The sequence below is a fragment of the Pocillopora verrucosa genome, chromosome 11 (assembly GCF_036669915.1).
Source record: "Pocillopora verrucosa isolate sample1 chromosome 11, ASM3666991v2, whole genome shotgun sequence".
Lineage (NCBI taxonomy): Eukaryota > Metazoa > Cnidaria > Anthozoa > Scleractinia > Pocilloporidae > Pocillopora > Pocillopora verrucosa.
The window spans coordinates 8,662,261-8,685,603 of NC_089322.1; the positions used below are offsets into that span (position 1 = coordinate 8,662,261).

Sequence of the window (23,343 nt, forward strand, 5' to 3'; positions counted from 1 at the left end):
GGATAGATGTCAACAGTAAGGAACTATAACATGTGACGAAAAAAAAGTTTTGGAAATGGGGAAGAGACAACTTCCATGGCATGAAGTGGAGGACATGAGCTCAAAAAGGTTGGGCGGAATGAAGTGGACTGAAAAAGAAAGACATTATGCTAATACATTTTTGTAATAAAAGGTTAAGTCACTCAAATCAAGTTAAATCAAAGTGACGTTTTGGGACTAGATTTGTTGTGAGTTCACCAACGCATCGATTCACTGCGATACATTGCGAAAGCGTACAAGACACTCGCTGGGCTGGGTGGTGGACGGCGTCCTCTCAACGTTTTCACATTGGAACTTTCAGACGAAATGGTAAAGCATTCTCCAGAGTTAAAAAGTATTTGCCGCTATTGCTATTTATGCATCATTGTCTCAGCTTCCTTAGATCCCGCGGTTACATAAGTCCTTCTTGAGTAAAGTGTAAGTGTAGATGCCCTACACGGCGAGTCTGCAGATTCCTGCCTTTGAGCAATATTAATTTTCGTGCTCAGGAGAAAGTGAGATGAACATTTATCAGGTATCGTTAAAAACTAAAGAAATTACCTTAGCTTTTTCAAAGAATGTTCACACATTGCAAAACAAACTAGTATGATAGTGATGTAAATGCAACAGCAAATAGCGGTTAGATTTATAGAATATCGAAACTATTTCATCAACTAGCTTGTAAGATATAAGGGTTAGATTTTACGACAGTCATCTATGAGACATAGGAATAAGCCACTTTAAATAATTCCTATTGCATAATTCCAGTACAGCAGAGGCAGGCGTGCGGCTAGAGACACGTGAGTTTTCGGAATCGTAACAACAGAGTATTCTCCCGCAAGAGGCTATTTCGAGGTGGTGGAAAGACGGGACGTGGTTACTCTCCTCCCCATTATCGCGAGATGTGTTCGGATAGGAACAGAGTGCACTCCGATGATTGGGCTGCGTATCGGCAGATGGATCACCATATCCATTTCGTAAGTCACCACCAGGCTGTTGTTGAACGGCTACATTTGGTGGATCCGGTCACTGGAATACATACCCGGGAAGTGGAGTCCTGCCGGAACAATTTGAAATTAGGCCAAAAAATACGCAGAGGAATTGGGAGGGAGGACATGCAGACCTACCTGGACGAGAAGATGTGGCGTCAGTGGAGAGCAGAGAACCCTCAGAATGCCATGAATAACTTTTTGGCAGTTTTAGCTGGACAATATATTGTTAACAATCCTGTATTGTAGAAAATTTAGAATTTGTAGATTAAAAGAAATGTGTCTCCGTGATTGACGTGTTTTAATATTCAGGTTTTTACATCAACCAACCAAAGTCTCAGTTTTTAAATGGTGCGGTATTTGGTCGTGTTCAATTTCTTCATTTTTCTTTACTTTGTTGTTTGTTTGTTTGTTTTTAACTTAGTTTAATATAGTAAGCAACAAATAACATTGAGGCCCATTTCACGAAGACGGAAAATAAGAATATAAGAGACAACATAATTTGAATTCCAAGGTTTAGGTTTACAGCTCCCTCTAATCTGCATAAATTGACTTCGACGTGGAGAAGAGCTGATGAATTTTTCATGAGTCCTTTTACAAATATAAAGTTCAATAAATACCTTAATGGTAAATTTTTAAAATGGTATTGTATTTTGTAGCTCTGTCGACTACTTGTAAGTTAACCTTTTCTTGTAGAGCTCAGGTTTAAACACGCACTCCTGGTGAAGAAAAGAAAAATTGCATCAGAGAGGTGTATGATAAGTGTTAGTAGGAGCAATTTTCCTTGACGCTAATTACATTCCTTGACATCCTAGTGACTATGAAAGAAAAAGTCTGAGATAAGAATGCATGATTAACGAACGGTTTTATAGGTCAAATGACAGAACAGCACCACAAAGTCGCGAGGAAAGTGGGTAGAACCGACTGCCGCTTTGCCACGTAAATCTTCATGGATAGATCAACAACCTCCGGCTATGCAAACTAAACGCTTGATTTTCAGGAAAATTTTGAGACTTCTAGAAGTCGTCCTCTCACCCTCCTCCCCCCTTTAAACCGCCCCTAAACCTCCCACCCCCCTTCCCTTCTCACACAAGGCTTTATATCGAGTCCTAGTTAGCTTAGGAGGGAGAAATGTACTCTTTTGGCTTTTCTTCCCTTCAGTATGTAATGTTATTTATTCACTTTTGTGATTGCCGTATATTGAGTTGATTACCAAATCGAGTTCGATTCGAGCTCGATTACAAGGGTTGTGACTCGAGCTCGGATAGGCTTTTGTTAATTTTGTGAAATTTTACTGATTTTTCCGTGTATTTGTTTGGAGCATATTTATTCGCAAACTTTCACATTTAAACATTTTCAATTTATTCGAGTTCATTCAAGTCCTTTCATTTTAGGGAGTCAAAAAATGTATAAAAACCATAGTAGCTTTTGGAGTAGATTTTTGTTGTTACTCGCTTTCATCATACGCATCTGCTTGTCGGCACTTTTGTTATTTATTACTGGTTTTGGTACAGTTTCCGCACAGCCCCATACTATTGTAAAACAAATCTGTTTTCCCAATGGAGATGTATTGTTTAATTCATTAATTTCTCTAGTCAAGAACTGATTGCATAAAGTTGTATGAGGCTGTGCGAAAATTTTACCCTGGTTTTTTTAAGGTAAATATAAGTGTAAATATAATTTCGAGCTCGAGTCACCTATTTCGAGCTCTTTTGGCCAGGGACAAATATTGATCTAAGAAAAGTACATGAGCTGCTCCATAACATTAAAAGCCAACATAAATAAATGAATTTTTACACATTTAAGCTATTGTTTTCAAATATATTAGCATCTCAACTTCGATATCGCATTCCAAACTGCATTTTAAAGTAACCAGCAACATCCAGGTTTCGCCCAATGCTAAAACGAAATTGCACTGTCCATTCTCGTAGCGGTTTTCTACCAGGTAAGTGGAACTGGCGCTAAATTTTCGTTTGACAAAACTCTAACCATAGCAACTTTGAAATATAAAGTAGTACATAATCTGCGTTTTGCACAGAATTTAATTTGGACGGTTGAATATTCACTTCAACCGGGCGGATGTCCGCAGGCTGTTGTCAACATCTCGTAATGATAATAATAATCCTAGCCATAGGAATCAATCCTAGCCTCTTTGAAGACAGTTTTAAGACAAGCGGTGAGTCTGTGTCCAAAACTTGTGCTTGGCATCCTTGGAAAAATTATTGCATAACATTTGGCCTTCGTCACAATTATAGTACTCGAACACTTATATTTAATATCAGTCCAAATTTGCAGTTTCTTAGCCAAATAAAAGCCCGATGCAGTCTTAGCAGAGACAGCATAAAGTCTTTATCATTGATTAAACGATCCCGATTTGTTACCAACAATTCACTTTGGTATTTTGTTTGTGGCTACTGATGAAGGCAAGCTTTAATTATAAGATTGAAACTTTGATCAATTCATACTTTGTAACTTGTTGAGGTAAATTTACGTACCTTTGCTTATTTGTTTGTTGACGCTGTGTGGGATATTTATGTTTCAAGTTTGGTATCGATTATTTTATGTTACAACATTGTGAAAATAAGCATATCTACGTCAAAAATATATCTTAAAGTTGTCCCATCGCTGCAGTAAAACGTATGCAAATGCTAGGAGCTATATTTATTTCCCAGTCAAGCTTAAGGATATTGTTCTTCGATTATGGCATTAGTAATGTGATAGTAGACTGATCACTCATTATAGAGCTATAAGAGATGACCAATATATAAATATATCACTGTAAATTGACAAAAGAATAAGAGGCTTAGTTTCTGAAGAAACTGAGGTGCTGCACTGATATGGCTTGCGAGTATAATTTAATTCTATCAACTAGGCTGATTATGTTAATTGGCTACTGAATAGAATTTCCAAGGCTGACGTTTCGAGCACTTGCCTTTCGTCATGCAGAACGAATACGAAAGGCTAATACTCGAAACGTCAGTCTTAGCAATTCTTTAAGGTGATCCGTCAATTTTCATCATCGACTCATTTGATAAAGTCAAAGTATCCTCTAAATAGATAAAAGCAGAATGTTGCTTGTAAATTTAAAACATAAGCACAACAAAAACATCAATGCTGTACGTACTGAGCGGAAAAACTCAGAAAAGGATGCACACACGTCATTTACCGTCCGCGACCTTACACTTGACTTTGTCGTCTCTGACGTAAAACGCTTGTGTTGGTGAAAAGAGAGCGACTTGTCCTTTGAATTCCCTTAGCTTTGAAAATATTTCTATGTCATACCTTCGCATATTTTAAATCTAAATTTCTAGGGCTAATTTGGTTTTTTGAAATTTTCTTTTTTTAGATGATCGAAAATATTCCAGACGGTCAAATGCATGCATGTTTACATGACAAACAATCACTAATTAAAAAGGTAGATTAAAGAGATTAAAACGGAAAGTGCTTCAATTAATTAGCAATAAAAGCAGTTTCTTGTCAAACCATTCAAAGTAATTATGAATAAAGCGGAAAGTTTTCTAAAGAAACTGTGGTGTTGCATCGGTGGGGGGTATTGCGAAATAATTTCGTTCATCGACTGAGTTGATAATATAAACTGATCGCCGCAAAGAGTTTCGAAAGCTGAAGTTTTGAGAGTTAGCCCTTTGTCAGAAAACGGGCTTATCGACGTCAACCCTTTCGCTCTAACTAGGGATAGCACTTAAAAAGTTATCTTTTGATGATGACGTTGATAAATGCAAACAGTAGATTCAAATTTCGAAAAGACAAATAATTACTCAGAACAACTCTTGCGGACATCACATTTGAATGTCACAGCTTGTGCTTTCCCGTACGAAACTTTTTTAACCTTCCGTTTTGAGGCAAACAATTGACTTAAGTTAAGCATCGCTCGTAAGGTGTGCTTTTTCAGATGATAAGGCGTTTGAACGATTGAAATTTGTTGCTGTGTGCTCTTTGCCCGATTGTTCAACCGGAATTAGGAATTTGCAGTCTTTCTGTCACGATAAGTAAGTTAAACGAACAACTTTTGAATTTAGAAACACAACACGACTTGTGATTCTTGCATTTAACCGTGCCGAAAGCATGTAAGACTATTCAAACATTACAGAATCACTTATGCACATATATAGAATTTTCATTGACCGTGATCCGACGATTCCAAATGATGTCAAAATTAAAGGGAATTGTACTCCAGAGTAGGTTTTCAAATACAGGTTTCGAGTCAAATGAGATATATGAAAGATTCAAAACCGTAAGCATGGAGATTTTGGCTTTTACTGAAGTAAACAATCTGACGCAATTTCTAATGTACACAAGCCCGTGATGGCTCGATGCGACAATTTCAAATAATCTCCAAGAGTATAGATGTTTTGAATAACAATAGGTTTCCTTTGATTAGTTTAGAGTCAAACATACTTCATCATGGTATTTCAGACATAGCCTGAGCTATTTTCATTCAATCCATAGGCTGATTGGTTATATTCCGGTTCAAAAATCTAAAGAATTAGTTCTAAAAAATTCTGATGGCGTTGAAGTGATGATTTTTCATTCAGTAATTTATAAAATAATCGTGCGAAGTACAGGCTGACAAACCTGTTGCTATAAATTATAATAGATATGCATTCCTCTTGTTTGAGTCATTCAGTGCGACTAAATCAGGATGCTTGAAATAAAATATTTCACTCTTATAACCATTAGTAACTTAGCAACCATGGAAGGTTACTAAAGACCATTATAAAGCCTTACACAAGATATCTCGTCATTCGACAGCTGATTCTCACTGCCACGTGATGATACCAAAGAAAGGTTACGAAGATATTTAAGATTTTCTCTTAATAATTTTTTTTCTTTTCTAGGTCACAGGAACAGCCTTGGTTATTAAGCAAGAGAAAGATATGGAATTGATAGGTATCACAGAAGATGGAGAGTGTAGTGTGTCAATTGATTTGCCTGAAAATGAACACTGCCGCTCTCAGAGACAACCAACACTTTTACCTGAACTTGAACAAGCAAAGAATACCTCAATTGCCGTAGAAACCCGAGCACCACTTAACCAAGTAGGCCAGTTATATTCTCCATCAATATATTAATAATAATCTTTTTCAATTCCTTGTTATTTTCAGTTGAGCAGAATTTGGCACATTTGAAATGTACTCATCGATGCTGCTCCTGTATCCTTAGTTTCATGAAGTAAGGTTGTTACCATACGTCGGTGACTGCGGACATTTGCTGTTATTTTTTTTTTGTTCTATCTACTTTTTAGGTAAAATTGGGTGACTTCTGTACTTGAGCCTATTGCCCCTCCTCCCGCCCCCCCCACCAGAGCTTATCCCAGTTTCCATGTAATATGAAGCGACCAGGACTATTACTACTCCTCCCTTTGACTGGAATGCTCGTCCATCACAAGGTTATCCCTGAGCATTTCGTCGGGTTTTCGTTACAATTCACCAGTACCCATTTATATTCCAGGATGGACAGAGGAACTGTAAGAGTGGATTGTTTTTCCCAAGAACACAACGCATTAACTCCGCCAGGTCTCGAACCAGGACCTCTCGACCCGGCATCCTGTGCACTCACCACTTTCTCTCATTTTCCTACCTTGAACTATGAAGATAATCCGCAACCTCAACCATTGCTTCGTGTAAATGCAAATACACTAAGGGCATTTGAAAACACGTAATATGTTAATTATATATTTCCGTCTTTTTATAGACCAGACCTGTCATAAAATCAAACAGAAAGAAACGAAGAACTTCAAGTGAATGGATGAAGAAATATTTCTTGGAAGGTCAGTATGTCCTAACTGTATTCAAAGTACTTTAAACAAAAAACCTTTGCATAAATATCACTGATTAATAAACCAATGATCACCTCCTTGTAATATTTGTCACCTTTCAGGTCAAGCTTTGACTTCTACCCAGGCCCAGGCCCTTGAAACATTCGATCCGAGCGCGCCATGGTACCAGAGGCTCATTGTAAAACACCGCCGGCTGGTGGGTGTGGCAATTCCATTTATCTTCTTTCAAGTCATTTGGTGGAGTTGTGCCATCAAGTACAACTTCTGGAGTCTGTTTCCTGACAGATATTTCATGTCAATAACGATGGTTTTCGGTTCCGTGATTGCAGGTACAGACTGATCTTCTAAGGTCATTGATTTCGTTTTCTTTCGTGAACAGAACACTTTTCAATGCACTTGAATCTGCAGTGTATATGACGTTTATTCTGGCTTTAATTAACCTGCGCTTAAAAACAGTCGAAGAATCAATGTAAGCTAAGCCGTAGCCCACTATTCGTTGATCTGTGAAAACTTTCTCGAGAGATATTTGACATCCCATCTCTAGTCCTCATAGGATAACTTCTATGCAACAACTATTTAACAAAATCCTTTAGATAACCTTTTTAGAGATTAACGAAGGCTATACAGGTCTACAAGTAGCGCATAGAGTCGCAATCCGTTAAGAATAACATTTTTTTAATGCAAAAAAAAGAAAAATGTAGAAAAGCTCCTTCTCTCCGTTCACAGGAATGACAAGTGAAGGCGGAGGCTCAGTCGCTTTTCCCGTTATGACCCTCGCTTTTGGTATAGCACCAGCAGTAGCACGTGATTTCTCACTGATGATCCAGTCCTGCGGTATGATAGCTGCGGCTTTTACCATCTTCTGGATGCACGTGCAGCTAGAATGGCACTCCTTAACACTTTGCTCCCTTGGAGGAATTTTTGGCATGATTATTGGCTTGGAGTTCATCGACCCTAACCTCACCCCTCCCCAGAAGAAAATTGGATTTGTATGTGTGTGGTTTGCATTCGCTTTTGCTCTGTTTCTGTTGAATCGCTTTCATAAGCGGAAAACATACAGGACTATCCCAGAATTTAAATTATGGAAGCTCATTGTACTTCTATTAACTGGATTCATCGGTGGAGGCTTCTCAGCAATCGCCGGGAGTGGCGTGGACGTCTGTAGCTTCAGTGTTCTAACGCTCCTCTTCCGAGTAAGCGAGAAGACTGCTACACCAACGTCCGTCATCTTGATGGCAGGAAACACTGTGGTGGGCTTCTACTGGCGTCAGGTCATCCAACAAGCTGTGAGTGCTGAGGCGTATTATTACCTGGCAGTTTGTGTGCCAATTGTTGTGTTGGGTGCTCCAGTGGGATCAGTGATTGGGAGCCATTTTCATCGTCAGATTCTAGCAAGCTTGAATTATATTTTAGACACTGTTGCTCTTATTACCGCGTATGCAATTGTGCCTCTCACGAAAGCTTTGATTGTGGCCTCTGTGGGTATCATAGCTCTTGGGTTTCTCTTCTTTGGGTTGATAGCTTATGCTGGACAAAGAATAATGGAAGGAGTTGAAAACAGGAAAGAACAACTTTTATAAAGACAGGGTAGTAATGAAGAAGAAGTAGATGAAAATACAACGAACTCTAATTCATCTAAAATCAATTTCCACAAAGAAAAAGCTCATTGTATTGATCTTGAAACATAAAAATTAGCCCAGGGGAGAAGTAGAAAATTGCCAAAACAAGTTGAGCAAAAACTGAGCACACTTTACGAAGAGTGACAGAGAAATTAAGAATCTAGTACATTGCTACTTTATGTATTGCCTTTACGGTGGCTCCAAACATCAGGATGTGAATCATGATCACTATAAGACTTGTCGCGCTCAATTTAAAGCTTATAAGGGAATAAATACGGATATCTTTTCGTCTTTTCCAACACATGGGGCAAAGAAAAAATGACATGGGGATTCAGAGTTATATATTTCGCACGCTCGTGGCAATACGAAATGACACACGTAAACCCTCATTTCAAATTTTATTCCAAAAAAACATTTTCACCTTGATACCTTAAGTGCCCATTTCCATCCTATGACATTAGTGCCAGGTCACACTTACACTCCACCAATGAAGACATGTATGAGTCTCGGGGCATGGATGGCGCCCCTCTTCTCCCAAAGGTTTTTGCTTTGTTTGAACTTTTTAAAATGTAGCCTTTACTAGATTTCTTCAAAGTATAGAGTGCTGCCTAGTGAATGTGGTCATTCGAAAGCCGATAAATGTCAATCATCAGTTTCATTGCAAAACAAAAAAAAGAAAGCTTTGGTGCGTATCAGTGACGAATAGAAATGCTGTTACTAGAAGAACCAATTCTTTAACCAACTCTCTTGAAGAATAAATGCAAACAACTGGTCAAGAGCAAGTCCTTATTGGTGTTGTTTACGGATATAACAAAGTAGTCTTAATGTGTATAGATGATCGTCGCTCTGATCGAAGTTTCTGTGGACATTATAAAATTTGGATCTGTATTCTGTAACTTAATAACTTTCGTTGGACAGATACTATTCAGAGGTATAGAAACCACTGATTCAAAGTTTATGAAATGAAAATAAACAAGTTGTTGTTTTCTTTTTTCTGTTTAGTCACGTGTGTAATAATTCTGTCACTAAAAAACGTCGCTTTCATAATTCTTTACGATGGGCAATTTACATTATCAAGTCATATGTTAAGACTGAATCATCTTGCTATACTCCCCATCGACACAGCACCACAGTCTTTTTGGATAGATTCTTTATTGAAATACATCGCAGCCCGTTGAGATGAATTACGTATTTTCATAAAAATTGTAATTGAATGTATAAACTTACGAATTGAATAATACCGAAGAGCTAATGACAGTAATATCTAAAATATTCAAAAAAACTTTAAACAGCTTGTTGAATCATATTGTTAAAAGTCTAATGACTTAAACAGTATTCACTAGGGCACATGAAACCATAATAAAACTATTCTTAAATCTGTTTGTTTTAGAGCGCGTTATGCTGAAGGATCCCGCGTGCCTAAGATTGTACTTTCTCTCATGTAGGGGTGGCAGAAATTTCCTGAGTTTATGGCCGCTGTCATTGAAAATGCTTTCAAACGTACGCTTGCAAATATCACTGTGATGCTGCGCTACGGACGGTAGGTTCGTTAGCGCTAACGTTTGCTGATGTTCCGTGCCAGGGCAGATGATTCACATTGCCCTTTTCTGAACGCGCTCTAGTTCTTGCATTAAGTAGGCAGGCAGAGCCTAATGAAACACAGGTACAGCATAATCGATAACGGAGCGCACACATGTGATATAAAAAAGACAAAGATCTTTCTGAGAAACGCAGGCTATTTTAAGCTGGATGAGAAAATAGAGCCTTTTAGCTACCTTTTTATCACTTCTATGATAAGCGCGTTCCAAGATAGGTCACTTGGAATAGTTACGCCTAAGAGTTTAGCATTAGTAATAACCTTTATGCACTCTCATACGATAACTACAGTAGGGAAATCATGACTAACTGAAACAAAAGAAATGCGAAGTTCCTTACATTTGTCAGTATTTAGTTTGACTCTATCTCTGTTGGACCAGTCCGCTACTTCATCTGCTATAGTTTCCGCGTTGTTTACTTGTCTTTTCCTAATTACTTCAGATGTCCTTGTGTCGTCTACGTATTTCCAAAGTAAGCATTACTAGTTGCTAGGTCATTAATCGTGATTAAAAACAACCATAGACTGAGTTTGGTCCCTTAAAACACGTCTGTAGGAACTGTGCCCCATTCTGATATACAGCTTTCAGAGAGTTTGATTCTCAGCGAGCGGCCTCAAAGGAAATCTATGATCCAATTGGTAACGCTAGGTGGAATAGGAAGCGCGCGTAATTTTCTCACTAAAATGCTATGATCTATTAAGTCAATAGCTTTCTTGTAATCAAACAGGAGGGTTCTTATAGTTGATCCGTTTCCATCAGTCCCTTGCAACCAAACGTGGAACATTTCAAGGAGGGCGAGGGTTGTAGACGACTTCGGTATCGCTCCAAAGTGACTAGGATTGAGCATACACAGTACTGCTGGCTTCACGTGTGCAGTGACGACAAAGTCCTCTGTTAGCTTGGAGATACTAGGGGTGAGCGATATAGGCCTCAGGTCCTTCTTGATCTCCTTTTAGAAGAGGGGTGATATTCGCCAACTTCCAGATGCTCGGTAGGCGCTGTTCCTTAAAGGAGGCAGTCAAAGAAACTTACCCTCTTTATTCGGTATGGACGGACATCTGCAGTAGCTAATGTGGAAACCTGAAAGTACCGTAAACAGTGAGGATTGTAATGTCAACAGTCAAATAGCGAATTCTGTATTATCAAACATGATAATGATGAGTTTCATCATTTCGACAAATCATGGAAAACTAAGATTCGAACCTAACTCTGATATGAGATCGATCCTTTTCATAAATTTGGCTGGTATTTTTCAGTGAATGGAACCCATATTGTCCGAAAAAGAATTTGTCAACGGAAACCCCGGAAACCGTGTGTGGCTTTTAGCATGACGTTTCGTAACGTCATTCTTGTTCATAGAAAAAGGTTTTGTTTTGTGAGGTAACACCAAAATTTCCGCTACGATAAAAGTTGTCTAGCTTTGGCAGACCACTTTGCTAGAAGTAGACGTCATTTCCTTGTGTATGTTTGACCATTCTTAAGAAGTCACATGACAACCTCACGTCGATTTAAATGTGTACTACGTTTCGTGGGTCGTTAAGTATTCATATATTCATGCTATTGCTAAGGCTCGTTTCCGAATCAATGGGGTTCTCGTCGGATTTGCAAGACCACTACAGAAATCGGAATGCCCTTTGATGACATGTGTGACAATTTTCTTTTGTTTATCGCCCAAGAACGAAAGATAGCTACAATTCCGAAAATTTTGCTTTTAATTTTTCTAACCACAAAACAAGGAACACCGATTTCGGAAAGGCATTGTAACTCTATAATAAAACATAAATTAAGTAAACCGCCTCGCGTATGCTATCGGCAAATGGCAATAATTGAACTTTGTCGTCTGCCTTTCAGCTTTTAGAGTATGAGCACTAAAAAGTGTCGCATTTTCAAATAAGATATAACAAAGTTGGCCAGTTTTGCAAATGTCATCTTACAGATCACCATGGAAAGATAAATTTTTGCATGGCAATTGCCGCTCACGCGATTTCAACCGTACTTTTAGTAAACATTCATGAATGGATTTTTAATGACTTATTTATAACTACTTAATGTAGCTGGGATTAGTTCTTTATCTCGTCCAAAGTATTTCAATATCAGTGAAGTGGGCTTCAACCATTAGAGACATTTAGCTGCATTATAAAAGATAAACAATTACTTAAAAACACCATTGACGCCAAGACGAGATATTGGTCTATCTATGATGTGTGGCGTGTGATAAATGACCCTTGAACGTGGTCAACTTTTCTTCCCGACCCCGAGGCAAATGGAGAGATATTTCGGATAAGAGGTATAGCGCAAGTATTATATTTCTGTTCCATTTATTCGTAACAAGATTAAGAGCTCCTCAAATTGTGAAATAACATAAAATTACTTTATTCCTGTTTAAAAAAACAAAAAAACAAGAGAAAACTAATTCAAACAACAAAAACTGATCAAAACAAAACGCAACAATTAGTTGATAATTACAGGTGAAAGCTAATTCGTCAGCGGCTTTTCCAGTCGATGCGTCGCGCAGATGCAAACTTTCAAGACTGATTCCCTCGTCATGATTACACTAGACTGATACCAAATCAAACAAAAACCCTACCACGGGAGATAAGTTTGCAAGCGAGAAAAAAAAAAACGAGGTTATGAAAAATAAGTAAATGACAGGCTAAGAGGTAGAATTTAACTTGATTTTAGTTCATATTTGATGTTTTTTAATCAAAGTAAATGATGCTGTTGATGATAAACGACTTTAGGCTGATCGTGTTTTGAAAAGCGACACAATAAATTGTGGTAGACCGTTAGAAGTTTGTGATTTACAAGGACGTGTATCTTGATACCATTGCGTGATTCCGAAAAAAATCTATTTCACTCGGTTTGTTGAACCAAACAAGATATATCACGCGAAATAGCTTCATTCATTCACGAAAAAACTGACTTCCTGAGCAATTTATTTTTTTACGTAATTCCGTCCAGTTTTGCATTTCAAAGAGCGTTGCGAGATCTTATTCTTTCAAATGATACTTTATCAAAATTGGATCTTCAATTGACAGTATATCTAATGAACTACACTCAAAACTCTTTTCAACCTGAACAATTTTAACCATTTCCGTAAGAGTTCGCCTCGTGAACAGATGTCCAAAGTACGCCTCGTATAGAAAAGAACCACTCGGCTATAGCTACAGACAATTATGTGATCCAGGGGTTATGGTCTGAAATGACGTCAAACCAATTGTCTGTGAAAAGCAATTTAATTAAAGTAATTTTAAGGTTCGAGAAGAGGCGACAAACATGCATACAAATAAAAAGCTTTCTCCATGGTGTGGCTTCCTTCATTTTCATAAATGATAAAAAAAACTAAGTCAAATCTTTCCTCTACCCTTAGACCTCGAATGTAATATAGAAAAATATTATAAAATGGCCTGATAGAGAAAAAAAAAAAAAAAAAAAAAAAAAAAAAAATAAGAGGAAACGGGAAATCAATGTTTTAAATTTAGACGTAAGTTTGAGAGTATTACGTAACAGTATTTATAACTTTTTTTTTGGTTTCTTTTTGTGAAGTGGAAAACTGCCTTAAACTTGAAGGACTCTAGACATTATCAGCTTAGTTAGATAGGAAACGCAAGTTGAGCAATAATAAACAAAAAAACAAAGCAAAGCAAAAAAAAAAAAAACAGCAGGAGAATATTGAACGCACCGCAAATTAAAAATGAATTTTTTAAGTTCACAAACCATGATAAGCACTGATAATCCATGATACCTTTGTATGGGCAAAGTGTGTTTGTTACCACGGGGTTCAGTTCATATCAATTTAATTTAAGTAGGATAAATTCCGTGCGTTATCCTTTTTATGAACGTTTAGAAGTGATTTACATGGCATTTCTCATCACAATTTGGTTACATTGCGAATTATGCATCGAATCTTACAGGGTAGAGATCAAACATGATTTTTGTCGTGTATAGGCACGTCATATCGAGATTTTAATACACCTCCAGGTCATTTTTTAAATTAAAATTGATCTATAAATCGAGCCCAGGATATGAATTTTTCTCTTTTCGCCGAACATTCCCTAGAAACGCATTATTTATTTACATACGAAGCCAAACAAAAAGATACTGGAAGGAGGCGGTTTAGCCAATAGCGTCGCATGCCCTAATTACTTAATGCAATATCGCGTATTTTGTGCACTGATCATGAGTTGACAGTTTCTGTCATTTCATGTCAATTTGGTCCGTAAATAGCCATAAGACAATTAATTCCGTTGTCTGTGAGAGGATGTTAAAGAAACGATGATATCGTAGTGCCAGTTCATAAGTAATCGCTCTCGTTTCTGGCCGGGCTGATCTCAAAGTAAGTGCCTTTGAATTCTCTGACAGGCAACAAATTTTTTAATGTTTAGTACACAGTTTGTTATTTTGTTGATGTTTTGTGACAGATGGTGACAAATACTTAAAACTTTCATTGTTGACATTTACTGTATTATCATCTTCGAAGTATGGGGGAAGCCTCTCAAATTATTTTCGCGTGCGTTCTCTGGCAGGCTAACAAACTTGATAATGTTTCATACAGAGTTTCTTAGTTTTTTCCAAGTCTTGTGACAAATGTAGTCAAATTTTAAACACTGTTTTATCATTGGTGTTGCAGTGAAACGATTGTTATTTCGTTTGCCGAAGTTTAGGGGTGCTCTTCAATAAAGTCTCGCGTACGCCCGTTTACTTCACTCAGCTTAATTTTCTGTCTCTAATTTTTTTTTATGATGGAGGTTACGATGGAACGGAGAGTTGATGTAGACGGGGAAGTTGCGCTTGATTTTCCAGGAGATGGAAATTACAACCACAGACCTCCACATTCCCCAACTCTTGGTCATACCCAGTGGAGCCAGTTTTCTTATGAGAACCAAACTGCACGGCCACAAGTAAGGCTTAAGTTGATAAATTCTTGACTTTCAGTTCATTTACTGTTCTTGATAAATAAAAAAAAAAGGCACCAGACATGTTCAATTTAGTCAGCAGTTTCAAAAGGTGCGCCGTTTTGAAATTATGAGTCGTAGAATATATTGCCGTTGGGGAACCAAGACCAATATTTTTAGGCAGTAGATTTATTTTACACAAGGGATTAACTTTGTGTTAGGATAGATTTTAATTTATTTTAGCATTACAATACCTCACGATAGAACGAACTGTTCATTTACTGACAAACATGCTTTTTGCCACCTTTAATTGATTTTCGCTAATATCGCTCTAGGCCCTTATGGACTGTTACTTTACCATCTCTTATCTCTTAAAATACAGGTTGTATAGTTATAACTTCCATCCTCTTATCTCCCAAAGTACAAGTATCACAAGTTTTCTTTTATGCATCATTGAAAATCAAAAATGTTAAAGCAATAAAAAAATTTTACCAAAGGTTAAAGGCTACTTAATTTTAGTGACTTTGATGTTGCAAATTCCTCCTCAACATCAAAACGGTCCGCCGAAATTGACCTATATCGTACGTTTTCCTATTAATAAACTGTATAGGAAATATTTAAGATTCCTGCAAAGTGCACGTAATTGAAGAGTTATTTTTCTAGGCTTGTTTAAACCGCTTGAAGTAAATGAGCTCAGTTAGATTTACCTTTGTCTCAATTCACTTAAATTTTTTCTTAAACTGAAATGAAATAGTGAATCAGACCGTTGAAGATAGAGCATTGTGTCTGCGGTTCTGGAAATTAAGAGCGAACGCCGCCACTTGCTAAAGCTTTTCTTTCAGATTTGCACTTTAGTGCCCTTCTGAAACGAATTAATTATTATTCAGACGTAAAAAATGACGATAATTTTACAACAAACTTGGAGACTAGGAAAACAAACGGAAAAGGAAAACTTAAGTACAAGAACTTGCAAGTCTATTACGCAAAAGAAAGGAAGAATTTTTCATGATTACCACAATAGCCTAGCTGAGTCATTTGACGTCATTGCGTAATGACGGGCGACAAAGCAATTGTTTACTTTTAATTGTCTCCATATCGCTGAAGGCGAGTATAACAAACGAAACCGGCCGGTGCTTATTCACAGATATTGGGCCGTCTTCACAAAGCAGCTTTGATGCTCGCTTGAAATTCTTACAGACGTACTTGAGGCAGCTCTTATAGCCTATGTTGTATTCACTTTATGAATTCCAGAGAGAATGAAAATTTAAACCCGAAAGTCCCACAAAAATCAAATGGTTTCTCTTAAATTCTTGCCATGGGCGGGTAGTCGCTCTAAGTTAGCCTTCTTTGCTTACCAGCGGTACATGAGGCCTAAAGGATGTCTCTGCGGTTTTACGTCGGGAAACTAAAATTGATCGGACTAATATTTCACTGGCTACAAGCAACGTCATGAAAAAGTTTAAAAAGTCAGAAGAGTTTATTAATAAAACTGAACTTTACTCGCTTTAAATTCTACAGCTTCAAAAGCGTAACATCTGGATTTTCTTCAATATTTTCGCCTTTAATTCTGGCATATGTCTTCATGAAACAGATCATATTTGTCTGTGGGTTTTGCATTAAATTTGCGCTATTTTTTTTTTCTGGAGCAAGTTGAGAGAGCGGGAAAAATCCTGTTTAGGAAAGTCACTATCTGTTTACAACTGAATTACTTCTACGCACAGAAACAAATGGAAAATATAAGAGCGAAAGTTAAATCTGAAGTAAGCTAAACTAGTACAAACTCAGCTAACCACTCTACGATCTTCAAAAACTTCTCGCAAGAAATCACTGCTTACTTCTATCTACCAACGAGGAACATTGCTAAATCATTAAGTGACATCTTTTTCCTTCTTCGAAATCGAATCAGTCATTACTGTTTAATTATCCAAGTGGTTTTGATTCTCAGATGCATTAAAATATGCCTGTATGTACAGCGTTTAAAACAGACCAGAAACTTGAAACTTCTTTTGGGTCTGAATACCCCATATAGAGCATCTGTAAAGAACAATAGTTTTCGAGTTTAAGAGCCAAATACTTTTTAGTTTTAAATATTACTTAAACAGTCTTGTGATGTACTAGCAAGGGTCTCATCAACCCATTTCTTGCAAGGGGGGAAGGTAAGCTCAAATGAATGAGAATGAACATCTCCAACTATTTATTATTTCCCGTGGACACACTTAACCCCAAAACGCCTCAAACTATGAACTTTCATTAAAAAAATAAAAAGTGGTTTGACTCCTCATCAAAAAGGTCGATTTTAAGGAACTTCAACTCGGTTGAGTGTCTTTTAAATTGTATATTGATGTAAACGATAGAAATACTGGCAAACTTATTTGAATTACAACGCATTTTCTGTTCAGTTTCAAGTTCATCAGAATGCATTGGCACTTGCGTTTGATATTAGGTTTTATAGTCCATCTCTATCCTCCTGTTGCAAGCATTTTCAGTTGGCAGCTGAATTAACCTGTGTGAGGAGACACTCCAAAGTAATCAGCGAAGTCTGCCGTCTACAGTGTACCACAAAATACCAAAATGCACATAAAAAAGATTAAGTTTCTAATGTACTTTTCGCCATAAGAAAATATTGCGAATATTTATTGATCCGAGTCGGTCGGTAGTGACTTACAGCGAATAAATCTTCATCTTCATTTCATGTAAGAACTTGAATGGCAAAGACCAAGGTATTTAATGGTGTCTAACATTTGATATGGACTCTTAGATAAAAATCAAACCTAACTTTGAGTTGGTCCAATTATAAAAGTGGCTTAGTCAAGCACCTTTGCAATGCCGCTTTTAATATCAAAGGAGACTAGGTTAAATGAGAATTTTAGCTTGGACAAGAGATAACTTTCTCGTTTTCAACCTAGACCGTATGTCTGTCGCTGTATTTCTTTAAGGGTTAGTTTACAGTTATAAATTATCTCGTATTTTTAGCATACAGAGACCGCAAATTTGCTGACTCATATCCATTTCAAGTGATATTACGTAATCAGCATGCTATAAATCCAATATCAGCCATGGATATCAAACTTCGTTTATAGCAAGCAAATGCCGTGACACATTAAATGGACATGGCTTGTGAAATAACTACAATAGAGCGGGGCCATTAATCAAATGATATATGAGATTTATTACTTTTTTATCAAAAGACCCACCGACCGTAACTTAATATCAAATATTTTAAGCATATAGCATAAGCAACAACGTCACTGAAACCACTTAAAATATAAATAAAAAATGAAACAAGTAACTGAAGAAAAAAAAATCATAAAAACATCTTACGTTACAGTAGAACCAACAAAAAAGTTTCTGTCCTTCCGTCATTACATTACATTAAAAAAAAAAAAAAATTGGAATTTCGGATCAAAAATATTTATTCTTTCACTCTAACATCAGTATCCGTATTCTCCATACTCTCCTTTATATATACCCTTTGGCACTGACAAGGAGAATTCGTTTAACAATCAAAGCTAAATTCCCAAGTTAGCGATCATTTCCTTTACTCTCATAATCTTAATGAATGATTCTAAAGCATTTAACCCTTCATACCCAAACATCAGTATTCATATTCTCCATACTATTCTCTACACACTTCTGAAGGGCTGACGAGGAGAATTAGTTTAAAATTCAAGAGCTTTATAAGTTTGTGATCGTTTCCTTTATTCTCATGACCTTAATGTTTGATCAGGGGTATATTGTAAGGAGAATTTAGAAGCTGGTCACTCTTAGGGTTAAAGATTCATGTTTATCTGTCTATTGACCAGGCTGAAATAGCTTTTACTTACATTGTTTCATTTATTTCCTCATTACTGACTTACCTATTTTTTTTATTTTTTTAACAGAACGACCCTGGTGTGAATGCAAAAGTAAAGAGAAAAAGAACCCCATTGGAATGGCTCAAAAAATATTTTTTTGAAGGCAAGTTAGTCCGAGTCTTAGAATCAGTCAGGCTGTGTTGAGACTATAAAAATAAGCAATCTGCCTTGAATGGTTTCCTTTTGCTTTCGCTTAGCCAAAATGGTAAATATCTAGGCAATAGGAAAAACAAAATAAATGTAACTCGCGTCATACGAATCATATTGGCTACACAAGCTGCCATTCTACTTCACCAACGACAATAACGAGCAAAAATATTTCGTGATTGGCCAGTACCTGTACGAACACTGTACGAGCACAAGGGCTAAGAACTCTTCATAAACAATTGAAAGATCTGAAAAAAAAAGTGGAAAGTTTGATGGCCTCATTTATGAGGTGTTGCTCACCCTTGAACACTAAACAGATTTCATTCCAGCAAACTTTTATTTCATATACTTCATTCCTTTTGTCCTCCAAACTTTCATGCTTTAATTTGTTTCACTCTTTCGTTTTCTTCATATGTCATCGGCATTATAATTTTCTCATTTTTATTTGAAATTAATGACACGGCACCGTCGAAATATCCTGTTTTACTGGCGTTGCATTTTATTTCTTTTTCCCTTTTTAGAGTTAATTTGAGTGAGGGAAAAACAAAACGGCAACAGTACTAACTGTTAAAAGAATAAAGGGGGGAAGTTTGTAAAGAAATCGTGGTACTGCGTCGGTGGGAGACTGTAACACGGTAATTAAGTATTATCAACTGAGTTGATAACGTAAATTGGCCACCGTAAAGAGTTTTAAAGCTGACGTTTCAAGCGTTAGCCTTTCATCTGAGCGAAAGACAAAGGGCTAACGCTCGAAACGTCAGGTTTAAAACTCTTAACGGTAGCCAGTTAGTAATACTTAATTACCCAGTTCTTAGTGTTGCTAAGGGGAATTAACTGCAACTTTTGAAATCGACATTCCAGGTCAAGCACTGACCGACACTCAAACCCAGGCTCTTCAGAAGCTTGACCCAAACGCACCATGGCACGAGAGGCTAATTGTCAAGCACCGTCGGCTGGTGGGCGTGGCTATTCCGTTCATCTTCTATCAAGTTATTTGGTGGAGTTCTGCAATTAATTATGACTTTTGGAGTCTGTTCCCTGAAAGATATTTCATTTCCATAACGATGATATTTGGCTCAATGATTGCAGGTAAATAACTGTTTAAGCCTCTTGACCCCCAGGAGTGACCAGCATGTAAATGTTCCCCACAATATCACCCCTGAATCAAACATTTAGGGTCACGAGAATAAAAGAAAAGATTACCAACTAAAGAAGCTGTTGATTGTTAAAAAAATTCTCCCCATTCGCACCTTAAGAAATGTATAGAGAACGCTGTGAAGAATATGCGTATCGATGTTGAATTTAAACTGTTAATAATGTGATCAAGTAATCGCGGCTGACGGAAAGTTGGTTAAATACGTTTTGTGTTCAGTATTATGCAGCCAAACTGCCTATAGAACGCAAAACTTGGATCATATTTTTGTTCGCTTTCTTTCCTTTATCGATTTTTTTTCTTCATTCACTCACGTACAATAGACAATTCATGGCTTGAAAATTTGTTAAGATAACTATTGTTCTTGTTCAACCACCAGTACAAAAGCTCATTTTATTGAAAAGATTTTCTCTCTGTCCTAGTCGCAATATATTCCGAGCTAGACTAATATCGAGAGCATCAAATGAAATTTATTCTTCTGGTCAATTCTCGAATATTCCAAAGAGGAGAGGATGAAAGCGTAAATGTGCCCGATTATTACGCTCTCAAATTTCCGTCCTCGTTTAAGCAAAAATTTTAAGATAACATGCGAAACGATCAGGTGCATTCTGTGATAATTAATGAGAAAGTATAGTTCTACATTATGAATATCATAGGTCTTTCTCCAATTGCCAACTGTTGATTTATCCAAAACATAATCAATTCTTCTCTTCTGCTTAGGAATGACAAGTGAAGGTGGAGGCGCGGTAGCTTTTCCCGTCATGACCCTCGCTTTTAACATATCTCCAGCAGTGGCACGTGACTTCTCACTGATGATCCAGTCCTGTGGTATGACAGCAGCGGCTTTTACTATCTTCTGGATGCGCGTGCAGCTTGAGTGGCACTCCCTCATATTCTGTTCGCTCGGCGGAATCTTCGGCATGGCAATTGGTTTGGAGTTCATTGACCCAAACCTCACCCCACCTCAGAAGAAAATTGGTTTCGTTTGTGTGTGGTTCTCGTTTGCTTTTGCCTTGTTCCTTTTGAATCTCTACCACAAGCGAAAGACATACAAAATTATCCCAGATTTCAAGCTATGGAAAATGGTTGTTCTGACACTGACCGGATTCATCGGCGGAATTTTCTCTGCCGTTGCCGGCAGTGGCGTGGACATCTGCAGCTTCAGTATGCTGACTCTTCTCTTCCGGGTCAGTGAGAAAACGGCAACACCAACTTCCGTTGTACTAATGGCCGGAAACACTGTGGTCGGTTTCTATTGGCGCCAAGTCATCCAACAAGCTGTGAGTGCCGATGCGTACTACTACCTTGCAGTTTGTGTCCCGATTGTCGTGTTAGGCGCTCCCCTAGGTTCCGTGTTGGGCAGCCATTTTCATAGACAGGTCCTTGCTGGTTTGATATATGTCTTAGACACTGTGGCCCTAGTCAGTGCATACGCAATCGTCCCACTCACCAAGGCTTTAATCGGAGTTTCCGTTGGTATAATAGCTTTTGGATTCGTGTTTTTTGGTGCCATCACTTACGCTGGACAGAAGATTATGGAAGGTATTGAGGAAGAGAAGGAACAACTGCCACAAACTCAAGTCAACGAAGAAGTGAAAGAAAAAGAAAACGGAGTTATTAATTACAAAAAAGAAAGAGAAACTGAAGATATTGACTTAGGAAAGCTCAACTCTGGGTTTTCTTCCACCACAGATGTCTCAAGACAGCTGTAAGAATGGATTATCAGACAATACTTATTTGACTCTCCGGACTGAACAAAGCATATATCTTCTCCTAGCAAGGATTCAATACAGTGTTATTGCTCACAGGTTAAATGAACAGATACAGTCATCAAATAGAAGAAATGGTCTTGACATAATACCAATTCTCAAAATAAGCCTACAGAAAATATCTTATTATCCGTTTGGAGGTTAAGCTATGACATAATGGTAATTAAAATGATGTATTACTGAGGTTAAAAACAAAACAAAAACCAAAAACCAAAACAAAAAAAAAACTACCGGAAAAAAAAGAAAAGCCTGGCATGTAAAGAAAATGTGGAATAAGGCTTTCAGCCTAATATCTATCCAAATAAAAACGACTCCTGCCAAAACTACTAAAGAATTCATTTGAAAATTCATTGAAAGAACTGACAGTGATCGAGATCCAAGCTGACTTTTGGAAGCATTTAGTTAAGTCTAAATTCATATTCCTAACTTTGGCCATGGCTCCGAGGCTTTGAATAACGATGCATTCATTAGCATCATTTATTCTAATTTATTCAATTTCGTTCATTCGTTCATTCATTCCTTCACTAATTCATTCAATTTTCTATTTTTTATTTTTCATTCTTTCGTTGTCAAGAGAATTCATTTTCATAAGAACTTTTTGAGCCTGTGGCTGAAAAACAAAATGTATATTCACATGTCGGGTTTTCGTCTGTTTTTAATTTCACCACATGAGATTAATTTCAAATGAGCTTAAGTTATCTAATCTGACTTCGATGTCATTTTGGCTCTCGTCACGCAAGCGTTGCGTGACTGTCACAGGTGACATTTGCGAAGCACACAGATTTGACCAGAGGTCACGTTAACTCTAACGACTGTTTTGTATTTACTTGTTATACAACCAATTATAAACATAAACACGTTGTGAAATAGTAAATCAGCTTTTTTTAAAGTAGCCTTTGGTTCCAGTTTAACTATACTAAACATCAAGCGAAGGTTTTTAATGTATTATTTTTTTAGAGTAATTAGCGTACATGTTGGAAATTCTGGGATAAGTCAGTCCGAAAAACTATGATTAAGAACTTACTCACAAATCACGGAGCAGACTTTTTAGGACCGATTGTTAACACCGTAAACGAAGTGCTCAATGGTAATTGATATAGGGATTTTTTCAGATACTAGCTGTGGCGAAATATTTATCAATAGATTGGAAAGACTATACTAGCGAGTAAAATTGTAAGTATAACTTGACGAGAGTAGTTTTAATTCTGATGTTTTAGATGTTTGTGTCGAATTTTTTGTAATCAAAATATTCCATTGTTGTACATAAAATTGTATCTATTCCATTCAAACATATCTATATTTTTTTGTTTTCGATTGAGGGGTGTATTGGGATGGTCTATCTTTACTTTTTATGTGTGTTTGCTTGTGTATATTCAGATCAGCGTGTTTGTTTCGTCTTGAGGGTGGGGCTTATAAATGGCTGTTGTGAGACCCATTTTTTTTTTCGCGGAAAAAATCTATTCATACCCTTGATAAACCAAAGCAATAGCACCCACTTTTCCTGAAA

The 23,343-nt window shown here is 37.2% G+C and overlaps 2 protein-coding genes across 2 annotated transcripts; both read left to right on the forward strand.

The window, feature by feature from the left end:
* Nucleotides 1-2,875: 2,875 nt before the first annotated feature.
* On the forward strand, nucleotides 2,876-9,349 carry LOC131794673 (uncharacterized). Its single transcript, XM_066174631.1, has 5 exons — nucleotides 2,876-2,952; nucleotides 5,864-6,064; nucleotides 6,720-6,795; nucleotides 6,906-7,133; nucleotides 7,531-9,349. Exons 2-5 carry the CDS (start codon nucleotides 5,903-5,905, stop codon nucleotides 8,382-8,384), a joined length of 1,320 nt encoding a protein of 439 aa, XP_066030728.1. The 5' UTR covers nucleotides 2,876-2,952; nucleotides 5,864-5,902; the 3' UTR covers nucleotides 8,385-9,349.
* Nucleotides 9,350-14,170: 4,821 nt separating this feature from the next.
* Nucleotides 14,171-23,079, forward strand: LOC131794672 (uncharacterized). The gene is made up of 5 exons (XM_059112205.2): nucleotides 14,171-14,354; nucleotides 14,767-14,919; nucleotides 18,795-18,870; nucleotides 19,776-20,003; nucleotides 20,788-23,079. Exons 2-5 carry the CDS (start codon nucleotides 14,773-14,775, stop codon nucleotides 21,777-21,779), a joined length of 1,443 nt encoding a protein of 480 aa, XP_058968188.2. The 5' UTR covers nucleotides 14,171-14,354; nucleotides 14,767-14,772; the 3' UTR covers nucleotides 21,780-23,079.
* Nucleotides 23,080-23,343: the final 264 nt, after the last annotated feature.